Here is a 17,508-nt window from a genome sequence, read left to right on the forward strand (position 1 = left end):
TATATATTTTGGTGGGGCCACTATCTGGCCAAGTACTCACCTAGTTCTACAAAGACAGGAGAGTTGGGTCTAGAAGCTGCCCTTCTTCCAAGGATTTCCAGTAAGAGGGTGAGCATTTACATAATTGGGGGACATAATTGATGGCATCACTGACTCAATGGACATGAGTCTGAGCAAACTCCAGGAGATAGTGAAGGACAGGGAAGCCTGGCGTGCTGCAGTCCATGAGGCTGCAGAGTTGGACAAGACTTAGTAACTGAACAACAAGAATTTCCCAGGGAGATAGAAGGGATGTGAAAATGCAACCATGCCCTTTAACTAGGTTTCCTTCTTGGTTACAAGCCCAGTTCTGGCTGGGCTCCGATTTTTTTCACTTCTTTGAGTTATGAAAGATGCACTACAATAAAGACAGCAAGTGTCACAGCCACGCTGGCCTCTTTCCAAATCATGACAGACATGTTCATTACAGTGGTAACTGAGGCAAAATTCCAGGGTAGGCAATTTCTGCAGAAATGCTTTATGAAAAAACTACCTGTGAATTTTGACTAAGAAGTTAGGGTTCTATTAGAGTTATAGCAGGTGACTCATCATTGCATAGAAGATGCTCAGCTCACACCACTAAAGTTGGGGGGAGCTAATAATAATGTGTGAAGTCTTTTAGACTGTTGCTATGGCTTTCTTCAAGTGGAATTATTTTAATGGCTTTGTAATTATATATTTCCCTCTAACTCAATACCACACATGAAGCCATGAAAAATAGGACATAGATGATTTGGGATATGAAGGTAGTTTAAATGAACTCAAGGAGAAGGTTGTGAACATGTTCACTGAGCAAGATAAACACCCAGAAAGCAAGATTCCTTTCCTGCACAAAACTCAGAGACTAAGACCAGGCAGTGAATGGTTGTGTTCAGAAAAGCTACGAGTTATGTTTTACTCTTTCCAGATTCAGGCCAGAAAAGTTATTCAGCCAAGCCTGGTGATCTCTCAGAACCCCAGGGGAGAAGCATGACCTTTGCTGCTCATGACAGCTGTCACATACATCCTGTCAATAACAAGTACAACCCAACTCAACTCTAAAATCAGGTTTCTTTGACATAATAGGAGAGAGAAGGAATCACTGGAGGTAAATAGATTCCGACAAACAGGCCAGAGGTATCTCCACTGGAAAACATTTCTCTACAGCAAAATTAAAGAATTTTGGGAAGTCTCTCTCGATGAAATAAAGACATTTATATTCAATTAGCAGGAGCATGCCAGTTTTTCAAGCACTGATTAAAAAGGATCTGCTACCCACAGGAATGGATAGTGGTTTGAAAAGCTGTGGTTTGAGCTTCATTTTCATGATTCCCACGGCAATTCATCTGTGAACAGCTGAGCTATTCTAGAATCTGGTAGCAATCAGTAGGAATGAAAATACATTATCTGCAAGTCACTTAGAAATTCCTTGGGCAAATGTCTAACTTGCTGGTATATACATTAGCAGTGCTGGTATATACATTATTCAAAGCAAAATTCAAACCCGTTATGAGGTCTTAATTCCAAGGTGGTTGTGATGAACAGATCCTCAGGGTAATCCTAGTTAGCAGGGGGTAACCCATATGACACAGGAGATCGGAAATCCACCCCAGCCCTCCACTTTTACTGAGATTTCAAAATCTGCCTGAGTTACTGAACAACCAACTAGTGTACGGCACATTTTACAACTATTCAGTGGTTGCAGTAACCTCAGTTAATTTTCTGTTTGAAGTGTAGTTGATTTACAACGTTGGGTTCATTTCTGCTGTACTGCATAGTTCTTCAGATACATGCATAGATACATTCTTTTTTATAGTCTTCCCTATTGTGGTTTTAGGCTACCTACTCCAGTATTCTTGGGCTTCCCTGGTGGCTCAGTTGATAAAGAATCCGCCTGCAATGGGTTCGATCCCAGAGTTGGGATGATCCCCTGGAGAAGGGAAAGGCTACCCACTCCAGTATTCTGGCTTGGAGAATTCCATGGACTATACAGTCCATGGGGTCACAAAGAGTCGGACACGACTGACTGACATTCACTTTCTACTGTGGTTTATCACAGGATATGGAATACAGTTGCCTGTGCCATACAGGCAGACCTTGTTGTTTATCCATCCTATATACAACAGTGTGCGTCTGCTAAGCCCAAACTCCCGATCTCTCCCCTGCCGCCCCCCGGCAGCTTCAAGTCTGTTCCCTTGTCTGTTTCTGTTTCGTTGATGAGGTCATTTGTGTCATGTTTTTAGATTACACATAGAAGTGATATCACATGTCAGTCGATTTTTGATTATTCAATGTCCGTTAGGTATTTTTATCTTGGAGAAATCCTCTTAATACAGGGTCTCAAAAGGAGAGGAAGAGTTTACGATGTCATTCATAGGTTGAGGTTTAACTGCTTACACTGATGTTCTGGACTAAATGGCACCCCTCATGATAAAGCTCTGCTGTGAACAGTCAGATACCGAAGCGTGCCCTTTATAATGGCCTGTGCTACTTAAGAGATGGGGAAAATGTGGGCACATAAGCTGGCACTGTCACCTCTACTGGCTTATGTTCAGGATTCAAGTCATCTTATCTCTTCCACTGGTAAACATGAGATTTCCAGCTCAGTGTCTTAAAAGCTAGTTACTGAGGGAAAGCATAATGGGCTTAATGACTCAGAACTGGAATAGCTGGGACCTGGGATGAGGTGCATCAGGAGAGTTATGCTATTTATATATGGGCAGAGCTTACACAGGCACTTCTGCATTATTTTTGCTGCTATTAATAAACCTGTACTCTTTGAGAGGTGCTAATTCAAAAAGGATCATATGTGATTAAAAGGAGCAAAAATGCAAAGGAACCATCTCTGCCCTAATAAACCTAAAAATGAACAGACTGTATGTTCAGGATGTCATGGGACTACCTACTGAGAGGAATGATTTATAATTGTTGTCCCCGAACTACGACCTTCAGGTGATCCAACCACTTGTCTCATTGCTCAGCTGCACATCAAATAACTCTGGTTCCTGTGGTTCACGCCAGTCTCCTCTCTGGACATGGCATCCCTTCCTCTTTAGGTCTCAGATCTCATTTCTCCAAGAAGGTTCCCCAAGGATCCTCAAAGACGTCTCTCTCGCGACTGGGCCTCTGCTTCCTGAATTATGACTATCCTTCGAGTCAGTTTTCTCATTTAGCACACAGTGTGGTGTATTGGTTTATCCCTCCTCTCTTCTTGAGTGCCAAGTACCCCATCGTACCTTCAGCACATCAATGGGCACACGGTAACACAGCTCTTGTTTCGAGATGGGTATCCCCACTGAGCCAGTGATGTGGGCTCATCGTCCAGACCCGCCCTCTGCAATCAGATTCGCTATTGACACCAATCTTTAGGAAACCCCATGTTCCCATGATACCACAAGAGGAACTAGAGAAAAGGCTGACCTGAAATGCCCAAGGGGTGTTGTCCACACAGTAGACCCTCAAGTTGTAGTCCAGAGAGTTACAGGACATGCAGCCAAAAACTGCCACCTTGAGCTGCTTCACGGCACAGTCTGTGATGGGTTCCCCGGTGAGGGCATAAGTCCCAAAGCTGTCTAGGAGCACGTGACATGCAAAAGGGTCCAACAGGCAGTAGCAGGATGTGGATTCATCCTCCACCGACATCACTTCCTGTTGGGAAAAGGCGTCTTGAATTCTCTCAGCTTGGGAAACACAATGTGATTTAACCGTCACTTTGCAAGGACATAACATCTTTTTTTCAGAATATTTTTATTGAACTCATTTTCTTGGTGTTAAATGTTTTTCTTTTATCAAAATAACTGCTGACATCAGGAGCTGAAGGAACAGCTATATTCAGTGTAGAGTAGGAATTCGATTTAGTAGGTTATAACAAACATCACTTTCCAAGCTCTACAATTGTTGGTTAATTTGTCCAAGGCCAAATTAAAAAACAAAACAAAAATGGCCTTGAACCTTAACATCAATGAGCAAACTTTTATTTTTTTTATAAAGGTCTATTTCTGAAAACCTCTTCCAATATCCTTAAGGTAATGTTTATTTTCTTTCAAATATTTTATCTTCTTTTCACTCCATCAAAACCACGCATGAGGGACCATCCAATAAATGGTTTGAATAAGATGTATCAGAGTATCTCACCCTCCCTGCTAAGGTATGTGTGACCGATTTGATAGTGGGTAAATCTAACACCGTCTGGATGTAAATGACTGTGAGGAAGTGCTGGGAAGAAAAACTAATGCGGTAAAAATCAAGGCAAAGCAAGATGTAATGAAAAAGAGCCCCAAATCCGGCCCCTTTATAAAACCTATGGAACCTCACACCCCTGGAAATTCCCCTATGGTTGTATCACAACTGAATAAATAGCAGAATGCATTTTCAACAAAGAAGAGTTTCAAGACAGAGCTGGGCAGGGTAACTAATCCACTGAAGCAGCTGGGAATTTTCTTCTCCTCAAGAAACCTGATTTTCCCTTTACTTCCTTCTCCTGAAGCGTCTCCTGGGAGGTAAGATCCCAGGGCTAGCTGGAACAGGTCATTGTGTTCCAACAAGATAATTCATCTGCCTTCAGGCAAACTGACCCCAGACAGGCATCAAAGGAATCCCCATCAGACAGATGAACCAGGTTTCACTTAAAATAGCCAGCCCCCTGCAATCTTTCTTCGCTGTGACCGGCTCTCTTGTCCTGACTTTTCTCTTGTGGATTCTCAGTTTGTCTCTTTTCTTCTCTCCTTGTGCTGTTTCTTACATGCTTTCACATACACAGGGAAAGACAGAATGATTTTCAATGCGTTCATTCATTCAGCCACATCTACCTAGCAGCTACTCTGTTCCTGAATACTTCCATATAACTTTGTTACAACCCCTATTTTGGCAAAAACAGATGGTGACTCCTTTTATGAATACAGCTGGCTTACCCTGGGCCTCTTCCCTAATTCCCACAGAGGCCACAAGGAGAGTCAGCTGGGACAGAGAAATGGCCTGGGAACCAAGGCAGGAGCCACAGTCTCACTTACGAAAGGCAGGTGCACAGGGTACATGCCTGTAGGGGTGATTACAACTGTATTCCAAAATCAAAGGAAAAAGCTCCATATCCTCTCTGGCTTCTTTTCCCCATTATCACACACATGACACACACACGACTAGCCAACACCTTGAGGATGTCGTAATACTGGCCGCCAACCCCCTGGAAAACAAGCAAACGCTCACCAATTTCACAGCTGACTTGTGTGAACAGAAGGTAAAGTTAATTCCATTCCACAGGTGGAACCTAAACCCTGTGTTTTTTTTTTGAAGCTTTTTATTTTATAGAGGAGTACAGCCGATTAACACTATTGTGATAGTTTTAGGTGGACAGTGAAGGGAGTCAGCCATACATATCCATGTATCCGTGCTCCCCCAGGCTCCCCTCCCATCCAGGCTGCCATATAACACTGAGCAGAGTTCCCTGTGCTATACAGTAGGTCCTTGTTGGGTATCCATTTTAAATATAGCAGTGTGTACATGTCCATTCCAAACTCCCTACAGCCGTTTTTGTTTGTTTGTTTTTAAGGAAGGCTCTTGGGTCTCACCTCCCACTTGCCCTGCTGGGTCCTCTTCTTTAAATGGATGTTCCAGTGCTCAGAGCTGACGTCCGCACAGTGTGGGATGGTCAGGGCAAAGGGAGTGGTGACAATCATGTCAGGGGGACCGCAGGTGACTTCCGGACTCAGGAGCACCTCGGATCCATCTGACTGGAGGCTGTACGGTTGGGAAAGAATAAAAGAGAGAAACATGTAAAGGAGTGGGGGGCATACCTGGATGAGAATTCAGTTACAGGGCTTAGTAGCAAAACCCTTTCTGGGACACCCTCCTGGGGAACACCACCTTCTGGAGGGTACTTGGTCAGGACTACAGACATCTATCTTGAACCACTCAAGCATACAGACTAAGGGTAAGCCTAGATTTCATATCTAGGTTTTGAAAAACAAAATGACAAATGCTTCTTCAGAAAGACAGGGCAGAACAGTAGAAAGAAAAGACCTGGCTGGCATGTCACACACCAGCTGTTGAATCCTCATTCTCGTTGGTGATACTATCAATGACCAAAGCCAAAGCTGTCATAGAAATGACCAATCTGGTAATCCCAACAACTCCTCCTACAAATACGTTTAATGCTAGTCAGCAGCAAAACAAATTACTTTTGTAAACAAAGCAACACTTCAAATGAATACGGATTGAATGTCTCTTCTGGTTTCAAAAACATTTATTTTCTGCCAATGTGCAAATACACAAGTTTTATAGTGATGGCACAGTAGACAGTTATAAACTGCATAATCAAATACATAAATATATATCTTTCATATTTTCCTATTTTAGCTATAAATTTAAAATCATTCTGCCTAAACCTGGTGTTCAGATTTTCCTGCATTGTGAATAATTTACAACAAAAAGGCAGAGCCATGAAACAGATCAAAGAAATTTGACTAAAAGGGAATAATACCACCTGACTGAATGCCTGCCTGTTCCGTTTTTGTGGCTTTTGTTTTTAATCTCTGTCCCTAAACAGTAAGATGGGGTGGGTTATAGCACAGCAATCAATGAGAACCCAGAAGTCTACCCATTTTCCCTAACTGCTATGTGTTTTAGAAAAAGCTAGTTGATTTTTTTTTTTTTTTTGGTATTTTCACTTGTAAGAAATATACTGATTCAGAATATAGTCTGTAAAGCAATTCAGGATTCTCAGATGAATAGTGTGACATGAGAGCTAGGATTGGTATTATTGCCTAAGCTTTCTCTCATCTCACCGAGGAAGGGCATTGAAGAATGTCATCTCTGATCAAAAGAGCAGGATGAAGTTAGTACTAAAAGATACTACCTTTTCTGTGGTCTTGTATTAACAAGCAGGTTTTCCACGAGCACATCTAACATGTTAATTTCTGAATTGCTTGTGTTGACACTGCTTGTTTCCCTCTCTGGTCAGTCACGGTCACCCTTTAGCTCATTATCTATAATTTGCTGCTGCAACAAAAGTCAAGGCAGATAAGCAAGGAGGAGCATCTCATATCTCCTGTACCTAAAGCAGACTTGAGTATGATCACAGGGTCTTCCTCCCTCTCCAAGAAGCTGCATTTCCCAAAGTCAGCCTTCCTCGTAAGCAACCAAATTTATCAGCTCTTCCTTTCCAGACAAAGCATAGGCAAAACGGAAAATATGCCTTTTATGCATTTACATCTCTAAGTAGGGCAGGCCAAGTTGGGGTCGGGGGGAGGTGGTGGGTGGGTCTGGAAACTCAGGTATTAGTAATCAGTAATGTTCTGTGAACAGCCTAGAATGCTCTACTCGAGGTTTGACTCAAATGTGAATTTCCAGTGAGGGCTCTAGCCAGCACGAGGCGGCAGTCTGCGCATGGATGCCTGCCAGCGGCCATTAGAACGTTTTCCGGGTAATTGCTGCCTGCATCCTACAGACAGGGATAGCTGGCGTGCATATGAGTGACCGAGGACAAGCTCCTAAAAGAACTTTAATAGCTTTCAGACAAGCATTCCCCCTTGTTGAACATATTGTTCAAACATATGGGAATTGGGGGAATTATTTAATGCCAAATGAACTGAAAGCAGTTCATTAGATGAACTCTCACACTCGTGAATAGAAGGCGCCTTTCGGTAATAACTTAAAACAGCATTAGGAGTTGGAGAGGGTGCACGTAGAAACCTAGGTGGGACCTGGAATGGGACTTCGCATTAAGCAGACATTGGACATTTCCAGAAGCGCAAAGAAAATAAGACTTCTGTCTAATCCTCCTACTGTGAAAACAGTGTCCGTGTGTGTAGGTCTGTCTCTGGTGAAGGAACAAAACTTAATCTCTCCATTTTTTTCTCCCCCTGTGATTAATAATGATTTGCCCTTTTCTGCCACCTTCTATCTGGGGCAATCAGGGAGATTTACAAATATTAATTAAAGTGCTCCACACACCTGTGTGCACAGGTATTAACAACATAAGGTCACAGAGCAGTCAGCCAAAGAGATGGAGGCAAAGTCAGCCCAGATTTCTGATTTCTGGAGCTCCTGAGCCCTGTGGCCAGATGCACTGTGTTTCTCTGTTGGTGCTAGGAGATGGCTGGTCCTCTGTCCCAAAGAAGATGCAGGAAAAAATGTCATCCAAGTAGAGTCATGGATGTAGACCTAGGACATCTCGGGGCAACAGGACTGAGGGAAGAAGCTCATAACTGGGCAAAACCAAAGATTTGTAAGGCATGTGTAGATGGCATTTAAGTTTGCCTACATCATATTGAGTTCAGCAAAGTCCGTTTGGGTATGTTATGGGAAACCCCATGAACTTTTCAGCCAATCCAGTATTACATACACCAGGGAAGTATTCATGCTCTTGCTAGGGGTTAAAAAAAGGGCAACACATTCTTCTAAAATTGCTGTGAGCTACCAGTAACTGGGAACTAATAACAGCAGTGATTTTCTGGACCATAATATGAACAGCTTCTCTGTGCATCACTCATGTATGAAAAGTCTGGTTGTATGAGATGTTTGCTATTAATTTTTTCATTTTGTTACCAGCCCCTGCCTTTTCTCCATATATATGCTGTACATGTTTATGAATGCTGATATAAAAAGATCCATAATTTAAGAGCCAGGTCTGTGTAAGCAGGTGGCTTTATTGATCAACCGTATAGAAACATGGTTGTGAATTCAAATTTCTGCTCTGGCAGTGCAGCTGAGAGTTCTGGGGAAAATTTTGCCATCTGTTTAGCTTTGATGTCCCCACCCCCCAAATAAATATACATGGCAGGAGAGGGTGCTAGTAAAGGGTACGGGGCCTCTTGTCTGGGAGTCTGGCAAGACAGAAAGCCCCACATGGCTAACCCGGGTGAGTTAACAGCGAGAGAACCAAGAGTAGCAGAGGAGCCGTAGAGAACACAGAAGTAGGGGAAAGGAACTTTATCGTGTCCTTTCTGTGTGCTTCATGGCACTGTCTCTGACACCACGTCCCTCCACTGACCTTTTCTGTGTCAAGAAAACCAGACAGGGTGGTAGAAGGGAAAGCCCTGTGGAGCCTCACTTGCCTCCCATAACATGTAACATCTACTCGAGGACTTCCCTGGGAGTTCAGTGGTTAAGACTGCGCTTCCAATGCAAAGGTTGTGGGTTTGATCCCTGGTCAGAGAACTTAAGATCCTGCATGATGTGCAGTGTGGTCAAATAAAAAGGGAATATACTCTAAGATTGTTCTGGAGTGAAAAGAAGTAAAACCTAAAAAGCACCTAGTATGTGCTCCATGCGTGAGGGTTCTGCTTCTCAATCCTCAACTCCCATCTCTCCTGCCTTTTTATGAGTCTTACTTCTACAGCAACTGTGCTTTTGGGTGGCTACTTTATTCAATGTGTGCACGCTCAGTTGTGTCCGACTCTTTGCAACCCCATGGACTGTAGACCACCAGGCTCCTATGTCCATTGGACTTTCCTGGCAAGAATACTGATGTGGGTTGCTGTTTCCTACTCCAAAATTTATTCAATAGATTGCCCTTATCACAACACACATGCTTTAAGGGGATTTCCACTGCCTTAGGATGAGTACTATGGGAATTGAAGGCACCTTGGCAGTGCTTTCGTGTTTCCATCACGGTCACTTCTCAACTCAGCAGTCAGAGGAATCCCACTGAAAATGCCAACGTCTCGCCCTCTTCCCCCAACTTATGGAAGTGTTGCTATTTCTCCTGCTCTGGAATCTTCCTTCAGATGTCCCCACAACTAGCTCTCTCATGCCCCACAGACCTTTGCTCCCTTTCCTTCAATAACAAGGCATTTCCCCAGTCATGCCTGAACAATGTCACTGCAACATTCTTACCCTGAATGCTAGCTGATCTTTGTTTTTCTTTTATTTTACACTCATTGCCTTCCAATGCACTGCACTATTAATTTATTTTTATTTTATTGTGGTACCCCTGCCCAGTTCCCAATATAGGCCACAAGTGCTCAAAATACTTATGAAGAAAGCATAGGAACCAGTGGTTTCCAGTGACCAAGCATGGGACATTTTGAGCATCACAGTGAATAATGGTAGTAAAGGATGATAACCCATTGAAAAAATAAGGAACCAGGAAAGATACAGATATAAATGAATGAATGAATGGGAAGGGAAAAACTCTTCCATACGGAAGCAAACAACCACATTGTGTTACTCGCTCAGTCATAGCCCGCCAGGCTCCTCTGTCTGTGGAATTCTCCAGGCAAGAATACCGGAGTGGAAAGCCATTCCCTTCTCCAGGGGATACTTCCCAACACAGGGATTGAACCCAGGCCTGCACCGCAGGCAGGTTCTTTACCACCTGAGCCACCAGGGAAGTCCATACAATAAGAAGCCAACTAATAAGTGGAGAAAGTCATCATTTGACAACTAACCATATTAATAACTGACTCAGTTAAGGATTATGAATAGGATTCTCTACACTCTGGTGAAAGTCTGAAGAATAACAGATGATTTGCATGGCTTCAAAGTATCTTTCCACATGGTACTTATTAATTACAAAGGAGCAACATGACTTTATACTTGAGAACCTTGGTAGACACCATCTAGCCCAAGTTCTCAGTTAATCTTGCCAGTAAAGGGATTAATTTTCAGAACATACTTCTTGATATGAAAAACCAAAAGGAACTCAAGCATCACTTCTGTAACATTCCTGCCAATAAGACTTATACTGACACTAAGCATAAGAATTTATTAAACAAATATCAGCCCAACTTGAGGGATATTCACAAACTAGCTGATCTGCACTCTTGAAAACGGTCAACATAATGAACTAGCAACAGACTTAGAAACTGCACTAGATTAAAAGAGACCAAAAAAGTGCATGATAACAGAATGTAGTGAATGGACCTGAATTTTCATTGCCATAAAGGACATTATTTGGATAACAGGTGATATATGAATAAAGTCTGTGAGGTAAATAATAGTATTGTATCTATGTTAATTTCCTGATTTTGATAATTTGCTTTGGTCATGTAACAATTTGTGTTTAGGATACACACAATGAAGTATCTGGAGGCAAAGGAATATCTTATTCACAATGGTTAAAAACTGTGTGTGTGTGCGTGTATTTTATTGGGTTGGCCAAAAGTTTGCCTCTAACATGGAAAAATTGGAACAAACTTTTTGGCTAACCCAGTATTTACACACATGGAGAGAGAAACAGCAGAACACAGAACACATACTAAAATGTTAACGTTTGTGAATCCGGGCGTGGGAAGGTTGGGAACTCTATACAGAGGACCCTTGACCACACGGGAGTGTATGGGCACCAACACTGCTAAGTCAAAAACCCATGCATAACTTATGGCTGTCCTTCAACTTCCGCGATTCTCCGTAGCTGTGGCTCCACACCTGTGGATCCAACCACACACAGCTTGTAATTACTGACTACTGAAAAGTGAACCCATCGAGTTCAAAGCCATGTTGTTCAGGAGTCACCTATACTATCCTTGCAGCTTTTCCTTAAATGTGAAATTCTGACAAAACAAACAAAAAGATCCTAATGAAGAGGGGCTCAGGTTCAGAATTCCTACAATGAAATCACTAGGGTCGCTGACAGCTGCACAGAATGTGATGGTTCTGAACTTGGTGGTGGCAAGGTTGTGGTCCGGACCTTGCCACGTGGGGACTCACATTCTGCAGTATCATCTGCTCACCAAGGTCAACAGAAGGTCACGGTGAAGGTCAGTTGCAAGGCGGCATGCCCATGGCAGGTCTGGAGCTGCATCCGGGCACATTTGGCTTTTGCTTTCAACATCTCTTGACCCGATTCTAGGCTTGCAGCGTGTCACTCTTTTCAAACAAAACACTCAGCTCCATTTTTAAAGACATGCTTTTGACTGTTGTTGTCATCTGCCATGCTGTGCTTGGGAATCATCACTCTCTCCTTTCCTCCTTACGGTCTACATTACAGATGAATGTAGGTTTTTGATCACCTTTACCCGAGCATCACTCAGGAATGCAGGTAGGAAGGTAATGATAGTTTTACTATGCCAGACCCTGGGTCGATCCATAATTAAATCATATTTTAATGGAACAGACATAAAAAGCTGATAGATGAAAGCTATACTTAGCTGGCTCCAGCCTCCTACACTTTTCTACCTGAGATGATACAGAGTTTTAACTGTTATTATTCTTTTTCTCTTTTCCCTGAAATCCTCACACTCATCAACAGTGCTAACATCGCCATGGATAAAAATCACGGTTTGAGGTTTATGATTTCTCTTGTCTTACTAGAGTCTGATGTGTGCATCACTACATAGCTCTGACCAAATCTTTGAGATCAGTAGGAAACACCATCTCAGGATCTCCCAGAGATACAGGCCCTTTAGAAAGCCAGCATGGCACATCAGTCAACTCCAATAGTGTGACTAGGTCTCCTGGGGGGACTCAACTCCAGTGGGTTTTCCTGATGGCTCAGACGGTAAGAATCTGCTTGCAATGTGGCAGACCGAGGTTCAATTCCAGGGTGGGGAAGATCCCCTGGAGAAGGGCAGGGCAACCCACTCCAGTATTCTTGCCTGGAGAATTCCATGGACAGAGGAGCCTGGTGGGCTACAGTCCATAGGGTCGCTGAGTCAAACATGACTGAGCAACTAACCAACAACTGCTCTGTAAATAGGATTTATTTTTTAAAGATTTATTTATTTATGGCTGTTCTGGGTCTTGGGGCTTCTGCCTGCAATACAGAAGACTTGGGTTCGAGCCCTGGTTTGGGAACATCCTCCAGAGAAGGAAATGGCAACCCACTCCAGTACTCTTGCCTGGAGAATTCCATGGACAGAGGAGCCTGGTGGGCCACAGTCCATAGGGTTGCTGAGTTGAACATGACTGAGCAGCTAACCAATAACTGCTCTGTAAATAGGATTTATTTTTAAAATATTTATTTATTTATGGCTGTGCTGGGTCTTGGGGCTTCCCTGGTGGCTCAGTGGTAAAGAATCTGCCCGCAAAGCAGGAGACTTGGGTTCAAGGCCTGGTTCGGGAACATCCTCCGGAGAAGGAAATGGCAACTCACTCCAGTACTCTTGCCTGGAGAATTCCATGGACAGAGGAGCCTGGCGGGCTAAAGTCCATGAGGTCGCAGAGAGTGGAACACGACTGAAGTGACTGAGCACGTACGTGCTGGGTCTTCAGTATTGCACGTGGCTTTCTCTGTTTGGAGCGAGTGGGAGCTACTCTCTGTTGTGGCGCACAGGCTTTTCATTGCGGTGGCTTCTCTTGTTGCAGAGCACGGGGTCTAATCTGGAGCCTCAGTAGTTGAGGCTCTCGGGCTCTAGAGAGTGAATTCAGGAGTTGTAGTGCATGGGCTTAGCTGCTTCATGGCTCGTGGAATCTTCCCAGACCAGGGATCAAACCCATGTCCCCTGCATTGGCAGCTGGATTCTTAACCACTGGACCACCAGGGAAGTCCTGTAAATATGATTTAACAAAACAGACTTCTAGAAAGGGAGGATAGGTGATTAAGGGCAGAATAGAGGAAAATATAAGTTGAACAAAATCTCTCTATCACAGTAGACTCCGCTTTCAGTCTTTAAGTAGCTGTAAAACTGTAATGTGGTTCAAATTCCTTGGCTAGCTTGTTTAAAATTATATTCCTGGACACCACCCATGATTCTGATTCAGTATTTCTGAGATAGGGACCAGGAACTTGTATTTTTCATTTGGACTGTCTGCATGCACATTAGCTAGGTACTACTGTTTGAGAAAAGTGTGGTTCTTGAAAACTTGAGTGATTCCTGAGAAAGCATCTGAAGCCATGCCTTACACAGTGGGGCGGAGTGGTCTGTTAGATACAGATCAAGTAGGCTTCTGAAATGGAACTTAGATGCTGGTCAAGTTGAAATGCTCACTATGAAGGCTTTGGAGAAGGAAATGGCAACCCAATCCTGTATTCTTGCCTGGAGAATCCCATGGACAGAGGAGCCTGGCAGGCTACAGTCCATGGGGTCACAAGAGTCGGACACGACTTAGTGACTAAACCACCACCAACCACCACTACGGTTGAAAAATGCAAATGCACAGGGTCAGTTCCTACATCGCCTTTCTCTAAATAGTACATGTGTTAGTACAGAAGGCTGCCCGGTTGGGGTGTTGATGAGCAGTCACTGGAACTAATGTTACAGCTCTTCACACCATTCTACGCCATTAGGTGGGGCAGGAGAGGAGCCGTTAGAACAGTGGATTACAACAAGCAACGGGCACCGTTTACAGACGATGGAAGCATATGGCTTTACTATTAAAAGGCTTAAAGATCGGTGTCACCCACTTGATATTATCTGAAATAGCATCATGGGTGGGGAGTTGGCCCATGGGATTTGGGGTTGGGGGAGCAGTTATACACAGGCTGGAATGAGGATTTGACTTTGCTGAAATGTGAGCAACACCCCACTGAGAGATTCAACTGTCTGCATATGTTCAGCGGCTTTAGTTTATGTACACATTCATTGGGTGTTTACCAATTAATATACTAAAGGAATCACAAATCATGTGTAAACCACCAGTTCCTAGACACAATTTAAACCTCATCTTTCATGCAGTGTCGGCGTCTAGCTTTGTTTACTAGGAGAAGCGGAATAATGATGGCTTAGGGAGAGTGCTTTAAAGTGAACCAGAGAGGGGAGAAGAGTGGATCTAGGTGGTATGCTGCTATGACAGGTTTTATTATCTGCTAAGTTGTTTACTCATTGCTGTTCTGGATGGGGAAAACAGCCTTCTCTGGAGGAACCTGAATCCGGTGTCAGAGAAGCACTTCATTTGGGTGGGGGCAGGGACAGGACACAGGAGTAATCAGGTCAACACCATCAAGGAGACAGGAGGGTGTGGCACGGGGTGGAGGGACAGGGCCGAAGTCACACCCCCTTGTGACAGAGCTGGGATCAGAATCTCCTGTTAGTGGTGGGGGTACCAGCAGTAGAAGAGACAGATGTTCTCTGGGATGTGGTCTCCAAAACCTGAACCTCGAAGGTGTGATGTTGGCATGTGAATTGCCAAGATGGTATTCACAGACACTGGAGAAAGGAAAACAGAACTTTGGAGAGTGTAGTGTGGCCACAACAGATGCTTGTGTTGGTTTCCTATTATTGCTGTTCCATAGGCTTTCTGGATCTTACCTTCCCTGGTGGCTCAGATGGTAAAGAATTTGCTTGCAATGCGGGAGACCGGGGTTCTATCCCTGGGTCAGAAAGATTCCCTGGAGAAGAGAATAGGTACCTACTCCAGCATCCTCGCCTGGAGAATTCCATGGATAGAGGAGCCTGGCGGGCTGCTACAGTCCCTGAGGTCACAGAGCAGGACATGACTGAGCCACTAAACTTTCATAGACTTACTGGATCAAAACAACACAAATTTATGTTACAGTTATGTAGACAAAAGTCCTAGGGAGCTAAAATGAAGGTGTCAGCAGGGCAGTATTCCTGCTCGAGGTTCTGGAGAAGAATCTGTTTCCTGGCCTCTCCCAGCTTCTAAAGGTCACCGGCATTCTTTGGGTGGAAACCCCTTCTTCCATCGGTGAGACCTGTGACATCCTCACATCTCATTATCTGATAGACACTCCTGTCTCCTCTTAGAAGGATCCTTCTGTGGGCTGACTGCATAATCCAGATGATCTCTCTTTCTCGATGTCCTTAACCTTTCATCCCATCTGCCAGGTCCCTTTTGCCATGTAAGGTGCCAGGGATGAGGGTGTGGATGTCTTTGGGGTGCCATTCTTCTGTCTACCACTGGCTTTTCATGGCTTGTCCACTTCAAATTTAGGACCTCAAGACCCCTCTGCTGCCGCCTCCTGTCCACTGCCGTCTCCCAGACACCACACAATCTTTGAGGGGGTCGGCTGACCTTTGGTTATCTTCATGCTTCAGCTGCAGAAGTTCACGCACAGAGTGAAGCTCCCTATCTGCCTCTAACTTTATGGGGTCCTGGGAAGTTGTTATGGTTTGCCTTAAAGACTGTAACCAAGGGAGGGAGGCGGTTGATCCTGCCGGTTTTCAAAGGACTTGCTTTACTAAGCACGAGGGCAGCCCCAGTGTGGGTTGGCATCTTCTCCTGGCATATTTATTAAGCTATAACCAAGTGAAATGGAAAGGATGATATATATTAAATATCTTAATAGGATAGGTTATTTCTACTTCCAGCATGAGCAATAAAAGAGACGGCACATACAAATAAAAATAATTACAGTATGTGCTGTTCCTTTACAATGCACAATCAAACTCACAAACCAGTGACTTTCCTCTTACTGAATTAAGGTGCCCCTTCCATTCAGACCTATTAACCACATTCACAGACCATTGTTATCTTGTCAATGGCATCTTTAATTAAAAGACTCCTCTGGACCATTCTAATCACTTCACATTGTGAGCTCCTGTGGGCTTCGAATGCACTTTGATTAAAATGATGGCAATTTTCATGCATGCAGTTTGTGTGTGGACCAAGGGGGTGTGAGGTGGAGGGGATGGATAAGGAGCGCGGTACGGGGAAGTTCTCTTTTCCAAAAAGAGCAATCATAAGATGACAACGTGAGAACCCCCCTTTTCTTTCCCACTTTCTTTCACTATTTTTCTCTTCTCCACCTCATTTTGGGGGTTAATGGCATTATATTCTAACCTAAATGACTCTGTGAAGAAACCATTGTGATTTCACTGCAGAAAAGACTTCAGCTCAAGGTGCATTAACCCTTCTAAGCCATTAAGGTACCATTTGATAAATTGCCCCTTTTATGACACCACATGGCCCTGGTAGCCTGGAGGAATTGATGTGCTTCCCAAGTGGTAGCAAATTACTCCCCTCTCTGGCGCACAGGAGGCAATTCTGTTTGCTGTTTCGGAGCACCTCCCCTCCTCAATGGGTCCCTATGGCTGTTACAGAGTTCATTAACGCCACATCTCCTCAAAGGGATAGCTAGATGCCATCAGTGTGATTATTCCAATAGAAATGTTGAAAACTCAAAGCAGCAAACCAAATTCAAATCCGGGACTGACCAGTAAACAGTGTCGTTCATTTATATCCATCACTCTCCAGCAAGGAAAGGCTGGCAGAGTGGACAGGGACAAAGCCTACTCAAGTTGGCATAAGCACCTGCCCCAGCGTGACTGGACACTGATCTCATCTAAACGCCAGCCCACCCAGAACCCCTTGTTTGGACCCACAGAGTATACCTCTAAAGTATCAAGCAAGAGGCCAGAGTGTTATCAGAAACAGAAGCAGATGAAAGAATTGATGCAGGGTGTCTTTTATCACAAGGCTCTTTATTTCAATTTTTATTTAAACATTTTTTATGTTTTGAGATTCTCTTCCATTAGCTTATACCAGAAGATTGAATATAGCTCCCTGTGCTATACAGTAAGCCCTTGTTGTTTATCCATCCTCTGCATCATAGTTTGCATCTACCATTCCCAAACTCCCAGTCCTTCCCCTCTCTACACCCCTCTGCCTTGGCAACCACAGGTCTGTTTTCTACGAGTCTGTTTGTTTTGCAGA

The 17,508-nt window shown here is 43.8% G+C and overlaps 1 protein-coding gene across 1 annotated transcript in view; it reads right to left on the reverse strand.

Annotated features, from left to right (window-relative positions):
* Nucleotides 1-17,508, reverse strand: part of UNC5D (unc-5 homolog D (C. elegans)) — a 284,709-nt gene that overhangs the window by 41,855 nt on the left and 225,346 nt on the right. The window contains exons 12-13 of the mRNA XM_010838852.1: nucleotides 5,583-5,751; nucleotides 3,439-3,666 (exon numbers count right to left, since the gene is read on the reverse strand). Coding sequence (XP_010837154.1) covers nucleotides 3,439-3,666; nucleotides 5,583-5,751 — 397 coding nt within the window. The remainder of the gene's footprint in view (nucleotides 1-3,438; nucleotides 3,667-5,582; nucleotides 5,752-17,508) is intronic.

The sequence above is a fragment of the Bison bison genome, unplaced genomic scaffold (genome assembly GCF_000754665.1).
Source record: "Bison bison bison isolate TAMUID 2011002044 unplaced genomic scaffold, Bison_UMD1.0 scf7180017864105, whole genome shotgun sequence".
In the NCBI taxonomy this organism is placed as follows: domain Eukaryota; kingdom Metazoa; phylum Chordata; class Mammalia; order Artiodactyla; family Bovidae; genus Bison; species Bison bison.